The following is a 7,947-nucleotide window of genomic DNA, read 5'->3' on the forward strand; positions in this document are numbered from 1 at the left end:
ACAGATACGTGTGTGATCGTGTGTGTATATATACATCTGCTATCCTCACCCGCAGGCTATATACTCTGCCCCTCTTAGAGCTTTGGGAACTCACAGACATCTGTCTTACTCCCATACCTTTCTTATGAGCTCTATTTTCCAAATTGAATATATTCAAAAAATCAATCTATTTCCTCTTTGACCCTTCACTGTTTGTTTTTATACCTATTTTGATTTAAAAGTAAACAAAAAAATTCACAGAAAACTATGACACCATTAACAGCAGTACCAGCAACCTAGTCCAGATTGCAAAGATATCCTAGTCCCCTTGAACAGTTCTAGCCACCCATCAAATTTGCTGGCTGATCCTCCAGTTTCTATTCTTTCTTGTGCCTGCTGGCTTTGACACCAACCGATTTTTCTTCTGAAGCTGTCTCTTTGCTTTTTAAACTTTATGATTTAGTACTGGAACAGTCAGGATATTTGTTGAATGTTTGCATGTATTAAAATGTAAATTGCAAGAGTGCACAATTAACATTAAGTAAATGGTTATGACAGTATATTTAGCAAGCATTGTCTTATTCCTTATGTTAAACTTTACATTTTAGTAAAAAGTAAAGGGAACAGAGCAATAAATTGACAATGTATTTGTTATTATTAGTCTGTCGAATTAAGGAACTAATTTATAAATATGAATGGACTAGAATTATAATATGTAATAAAATAACAAGATAATATATACTAAATACTTGCTGCTTCATGTGTAAATCATGGTTCAGCAGCACCAGCATCACCCAGAAGGTTGTTAGAAATGCAGGATCTCAAGTCCCTGCTGTATCCAAATCTGCATTTTAACAAGATCCCTAGCTAGCTCATAGCACTGGGTTGATACCTACATGCTAACACTCTTCTAAGTCTATAGTATACTAACTTAATCTCCTGTAACAACTCCATAAGGTATGGGTACCATTGTTATTTCCCATTTTATAGTGGAGAAAACCCATTTGATTAGTGTTCCTCAACTAGTAACTGACAGAGCTGTAACCTGTTTAGCAAAAAAGATAGATTTTAGGAGAGAAAAGTAATAATTGGAAATGAACACATGGCCCTAAACTAGACATATTTTAATATATATTCAGATGTCCATTTGAAGAATTTTATTAATTTATTCATTATCATTGTCTTATGATTTTGGTGATCGTATCTTATGGCACCATAAGTGATAGTTACCTCCTTTAGCATTATTAATAGATGATGTTTTCATTATTAAATGCTTCATTATAATTGAAACCAAAACAATGTATTTAAATTGATGTATAATAGATTTTATCTTTTTTCCCTAAATATGCATGACACTGGGTTAATGAGACCTGATGTCCACACTGGGGTAATATTTTTTAGTTTAATTGACCATTAGCCTCTTTTCCTTTATATAACAGAATTTTAATCTAAACAGAAAGACAACTGTTTGACTTTATGTTTTAGAGTAAAAGTATTAGAAAACTTTGAAACTTTATGTATTCTCTTTGGGATATTTTTCACAGACTTCCATTGGATTTTTAAATTTTCATTTTGAAAATCTATTCCTTCTGGAGAATATAGTGATTAAGTTGTAATCTATGATAGAGAAAATCCCTTAACACTTTGTAAAAAAAAAATGGCATATACTCAAATATTTATAGCTGTTTAATGGCATTTTGTAGATATTTACTTGGGTTTTGTCTGTATTTTTATTTTGTGATTCAGGGAATGGCGGGTAGATGTGAGTTCATGTGGCATTCAGCTTCTATTTGCTTGGCTTTTCATAGTCGGTGACACCCTGATTCCTAGCATGACAAATAGTAACCCTTTGTGCTTGATTTTAACTTATTTGAATTGTTTTCAAATATACATTATTTTTAGTTTTTAAAAAGTCGGCTAAGCTTGTGTATGGTTAAGTTTTGTTTTGTTTGTTTTTGTTTGTTTTCTTAGGGAAAAAATCCTATAAAATGGCTATTAAATTTTTAGCCAGTGACAATGAGATTTTCTTAGTATTACTTTGAATCTATACTTCTTAAATTTGTAGAGTATGTGGTTTTGTTGTTCTGTAGTGTCCTACTAAAATATTCATTTTTTTTACAGTGTATTGCAAGTTCCACTGCATTACATGCAAATATGATTCACTCATACCTAGCTGTTTGTGGATTCAAACTCATAAATGAACCAATTTAAGTTAAGTTGATTATATACTGACATTTTTCTGTGTTTTCTGATATTTACAGATTCGAGTGGTGAATGCATTTCGTAGTTCTTTATATGAAGGGTTAGAAAAACCAGAATCAAGAAGTTCGATTCACAACTTTATGACACATCCTGAGTTTAGGATAGAAGATTCAGAGCCTCATATACCCCTTATTGATGACACTGATGCTGAAGATGATGCTCCTACAAAACGTAACTCCAGCCCTCCACCCTCTCCCAACAAAAATAACAATGCTGTTGACAGCGGAATTCACCTTACAATAGAAATGAACAAGTCTGCTACCTCTTCATCCCCAGGAAGCCCACTACATAGTTTGGAAACATCACTCTGATTGTAAGCTGAATGTTAACACACTAGCTGCATTGTAAAGAAACAAATTGAAACTGGGTCTTTTCACATATTGTGACGGACAAGATAGTATTCTTGTCTTTGGACTTCAACAGAAGACACACTTGTACGAATGTAGATTTATTTTTTTAAAAAAAAAAAAAAAGCAAAGCTTTCTGCCAGACTGAGGGTGCTTTTTGGGGGGTGGGAGAAATGAACTGACAGATAAACAGTAACTCAGTATAAGTGACCCGTGGATCATCAGTAGTACCCAAGAATGGTCCTGAACAGTGTATTAGCAGAACTTTAGTTTATCTTAGTCCTTGATGGGAGAGAGGGAGGAGTAAAGCTGGGCCAGACGAAGAGCCCTGGATCATTGAATTGATACTTTAATTTCTGCTGTTGGCTGTTAATAATTTGGATTATTTATGTTTATAAATGATACAGATCTGTTTACAAGGTTTGTAGATACTTTTTTTGTTCCTGTTCATAGATGGGAAGCTTCATTATAACTGATGCAGAGAAAAATTAGTCCTTCAAATACTGCTGTATTTTCAGGAAAAAAAAGGGGGGGGGTGTTTCTATTGAAACTGTACTAAATTTTTGCCTACAATTTACCTTGTTAAATATTGTAGATAAATTGCTAATACTAATAGCCAAATAGATAACACTAATGCTTTGTTTAAAAAAAACCAAAACAAAAAAAAAACAAAACAAACAAAAAAAAAAAACATGAGCAGTGGTGTTCTAATGAAGTTATGGCATCTGTCCTAATTAGTTTCTTAAATACATTTACTACTTAATGGTTTTGAAACAACTGTTTAATTTTTAAAATTTTTGAAAACTTGCTAATAACCTTTTGTTCAGAATTTAGTAGATTGTTTAATGCAGGACATCAACTACACAATGAAAGAGTGCTTGAAATGCTTTTGTTATTTCAGGCAAATCAGATTAAATCAAACTATCAAACTACAAGAGAACCTTAGTCCTTTTTGTTTTTGTCTAAATATGTTAGTTCAGTGATGTCTTGGTGAACTGTGAGTGAACTGTATTGATTTTTCTAATAAATTCTTAGAGACCTTCATACAGCATGAGGGCTGTTGGCATTTTGAAAAAGGTTAATAAGTAGAAGCATACATGTTTTTCTTTTGTTTTTGAAACTTGTTTGTAAGCATAAATAAATATGCCCTTTTATTAAATAAATACACAACAATGTTTTTGACATTTCAGCTTTCTTCCTCAGTTCTACATATATGTCTGTCCTGTTAAGCCACAATTGGAATAAATTTGAAGATGGTGGCAATCTAATAGAATCAGATTAAGTGAATGATCACAATCTTGCCATTTAACATATTTTTCATAGAACTTAGTTGGTCTAAAATAGTCTCATAGTTTAAAAAAAATAATGATTACCATTGTCTTTTATACAATTATTTTAATTCTTAAGTGGCCAAATAACAAATGGTAAAATGAGATTATAATAATTAACCATATGCAGGAATGCCCATCTCTAAGCCAATTGGATTCCTTAGCTATTTTCTTCCTGTCTGCCTTCTTCCCTTGTTTGCCTCTTGTCTTTACCCTGTATAAACTGGCATCGTGTTAGGGCCTAGCTTTCACCAGATATATAATCCTCAGGCTGTTGTGAAGTTTACGAGGACTACTCCATCTGAGAGTGCTGACCCCGCAAAGAAATTTAGTTGATGGTGCTTGATATTTTTGGTGGGTGGGGGAAATCCTTTTCTCTCCATCAGTTTTTTGCAGTAATCCTCTGCAAGTCTTAGAAACACATTGGCTCTGTCAGCATTTGTCATTGTACATTTATTCATCAGGTATTTATAGTGATTCATACTGTAAAAAGAGAGGCATGATATGCTGGGAAGCATATTTAGACTAGGAGTCAAGACCTGGTTTCTAGTCTTGGTTTTGCCATTAATGTGCTGCATGATCTTGGGAAAATCATTTACCCTACATGAGGGTGGTAGATTAGACTCTACCTTGAAGAACCCTTTCAACTCTAAACATTGACCCTATCAACTGGAGAAGCCTACGTACAAGGCATAGGGAATAGAGAAAAGGGAAATGTTTTCAGTTTTCTTTTTTATTTTGGTTATGCTTAAATATGAATGTAATTACCAAAAGATTTAGAAGTGCATGTGCTTTGGAGGATTTGTATTGAGCTTTTACAGTATTCATTTTTCAACTAAAGGCAATGGCTTTTTACACCGACTCTAATCCATAAATGGGTCTTAAGACATCCATGAAGTAGTAGCAAGACATGCTTAATGTGTATTTCTCTTTGAGACACTGTAATTTCTACCAGAAATTTCCAGAGCATTATGTAAGTAGAAAAAAAAAATGCAAGCAAGCTGTTAAAGATCTTGGATCCCATTATATAGTATGTATAGCTGAAATCAGCATCTGTAATTCAATCACTTTTTCTCTTTTATCCTCTAACCAAAAAATTGTTTAATTTTGCATCCCAAATGTTTTTAATCTTTGTATATTTTTTAAAAATCCTTTTCTCCTCATCATTGCCTTTTTTGTGGTTGTAAATAGACTTACTTGCACTTTGAAGATGAGTTACTCCTTGTCATCTTACAAATATGTGATATGGTAATTTTCATAACAGATGTCAGTTTTGAACCAAGAAATGGTGATTTGTTTATAAGAAAAAAAAACTGGCTTCATTTCTGTGAAATTGCTCTTTGAAAATTTCTTTTTACACGTGTAAGCCAACTGAGATACCGTGATGGTGTTGATTTCTTTCAATGATGCTTACCATCTATTTTAGCCACTGAGCCTTTTATTATTTGTCTATTTGTAAAGTTTATTTGTCTTAACTCATTTAATAAATATACTGTTTATCTGTTTCTGAATGGGGACTGAACTCTTTGAATATTGAAATTTACTTAAATATCTTATTTTGGAATTACTTTTTTCTACTTGAGATTTTTAAAATCTGATGAAAATTCTATAATGTACTTGAAATGTTATGGTTGTGTTACAGTGAATCAGTGTTCTAATATCAATATGCATGGTCTTGCCTCTAAAATGAAAGTGGGTACATTTTCCCCACTCTTTCTACCCACCCGAAGCTTAACCCTTCTAGTACAATAGCTTACTTTTGCAGTCCATGAGAATGTAATGCTTTCATTGTAGAACAGATTAGTTTTTCACGTTAACTATTAAGAATTTATTTTTCATCAGATAATACAAACTTGTCAATACAATTATCTGAACTCTATGGTGAAAAAATAATAAAATTGCCCTTAGTTGGGTTTTATAATAAATTATTACCATAAATTCACATTTTTGTGAAATATTGAGTAAATTTTTAAAGGATTATAAATACCATATTTTTGATAGTATAAATTATTAGTACATTATTGAATATATTTAAATATCATTTATGACATGAAAGATATTTTCATTTTGTCAAATTGGGTTTTATATATGTATTATGTATTAGAATTGAATTTTGAATTACATTCTCTGTAAAATTAATTGAATAAGAAAGGGGAGTTTCTCTAAACTTTTGCTTGTTGACATTTTTCCTTCCCCATCCTTTAGAGAGCGCGTGTCTTTTTGTAGCTATCTTTTTCTGTAACATATGCCACTCTAAGACTCTCATAACCAAACCTCATATTAACCTTTATCTTTTAAAATTATTCTTAAATACTTGAAGACAAAACACACTTATTAGCATAAGTATACCAACTTACTAAAAATAATCTCTGAAAAATGACCTTTTAGAATAAGTGGTTTTATATCATAAATAATGTTTCATATGGTAAGAGAAGTCAATGATGGTTAGTATGTTACTGCACTTAGTATTCTATGTTTTTGTCATAAGAAATATTACTTTAGACATTTTCCCTATTAAAAACCACTTCAACATATAGATGAATATTCTAAATGTATGCATCTTTAATCTGTGTTCTCTGAATTCAAAGTATTATTATTGAACAATTTAATTGTAATGGCTCCAAAATAGGAACCTAAAATATAAACATATAAAAATATCGATATGATAGATATTTATACAGTATCAGTCTCTGATATAATTTATTTAATTAGCACTATCCTATTTAAACTAGTTCCCAAGTAATTAACATGCACATTTAAGTTTGGGTTCAATACAGAACAAAGGTTCTCTTGATTTAAATCAATGTTTTTTGAGAACCACAATTTTTTCCAAATCACCTTTCAGATCATTAACTTTTAATAGCAAAAGGGTTATTGTCATAGCATAAACTGGTATTTTAGGAGTACTTGGTATAGCTAAGCACTTTCTATGCTTTATATAAATCAGCCCTGTGAACTGCTGTTATTTCCTATGGGGAAACACACTACAGTTCTGTTCAGTTGCTTGCTCTGGGTCCCATGGTAAGGTAGTAGAGCTGGGGTTCTCTCTTGATGTAAACCCTTTTGCGGGCCTCAGCAATGGGTCTTTGCCATAGTACTAGCATCTTGTTAACATGAATCAGGGCCCAGGGCCCTTATAGCTTATGTTCTCTTTTTTTTTTTTTTTTCTTCCTGATAGAAAATGCTTTAGACATGATCTTAAAGAGTCTTCATATCCTTCCTAGAGGAAAAACTCAAAACACTGAGGCAAAGAATCACCTATTAAAATGTATATAATCAATCCAAGCTTTCCTCTCAGACTTCTTGCTGAGAAGTCAAAGATTAACTCAGTAGAATGTTCTATTATAATAACATACTTAGAGAATTTTGTGACTTGGTACTTTAAAGATGGGTATGTTTAAGTTTCATGTGTAGCAATAATTTAATGACCTATTCAATAAGGTGTTTCTTGTGTTTGACAAGAGTATTCTTAGTTCACTTTTTTTTAAATGAAGAAAGACTTTTGTCCTTTAGTAGTTTCCTTGATTAAAATTTTTAATGCTTTAATATTTAAAATCCAAGGGAGTGACTTTATTGCACATTTGATTTTTAAATGAGCCATTTTTAAAATAAAATTGGAGCCATTTTTTTCAATACCATATTAATGTCATTTTAGAGCAATGTGGTTTATGGTTTGTGAATAGTCCCCCTTAGCTTGTTGGTTGGCTTTTATGACCTAATTAAGATAGCTTAATGAAGGTAAAGAGTTTTGAAACTTTTCCTGTTAGACTGCTTTTTAAATTATTAAGTATCTGGTCATAGGTATGTCTTAACAAATAGCCTGGGAACGGAGTCAAAAATGAGAACAAGAACTCAGGGAAACCTATGGTATTTGAAGTTTAAATTAATTGAGATCCTTTTAATTTATCTAGTGTTCTAAAATTTTAATCTTAACCCTGCTTCCCAAGAAGGGAAAATCAATAGTCTATCTAAAAGCTTTGATCACTGTGTGTGTGTGTGTGTGTGTGTGCGCGCGCGCGCGCGCGGCAGGT

The 7,947-nt window shown here is 32.0% G+C and overlaps 1 protein-coding gene across 6 annotated transcripts in view; it reads left to right on the forward strand.

The window, feature by feature from the left end:
* Atp2b1 (ATPase plasma membrane Ca2+ transporting 1) overlaps nt 1-5,427 on the forward strand; it is a 105,849-nt gene extending 100,422 nt beyond the window's left edge. For 5 of the 6 annotated variants that reach the window (XM_021725794.3, XM_013358226.4, XM_040280153.2 and 2 more), the window contains one exon: nt 2,241-5,427. In XM_021725794.3, the coding sequence (XP_021581469.1) occupies nt 2,241-2,552 (312 nt within the window). In that variant the 3' untranslated portion in view covers nt 2,553-5,427. The remainder of the gene's footprint in view (nt 1-2,240) is intronic. The other variant, XM_078053032.1, reaches the window with a different exon arrangement.
* The last annotated feature ends 2,520 nt before the right edge of the window (nt 5,428-7,947 follow it).

This window comes from Ictidomys tridecemlineatus, chromosome 6 (genome assembly GCF_052094955.1).
Source record: "Ictidomys tridecemlineatus isolate mIctTri1 chromosome 6, mIctTri1.hap1, whole genome shotgun sequence".
Lineage (NCBI taxonomy): Eukaryota > Metazoa > Chordata > Mammalia > Rodentia > Sciuridae > Ictidomys > Ictidomys tridecemlineatus.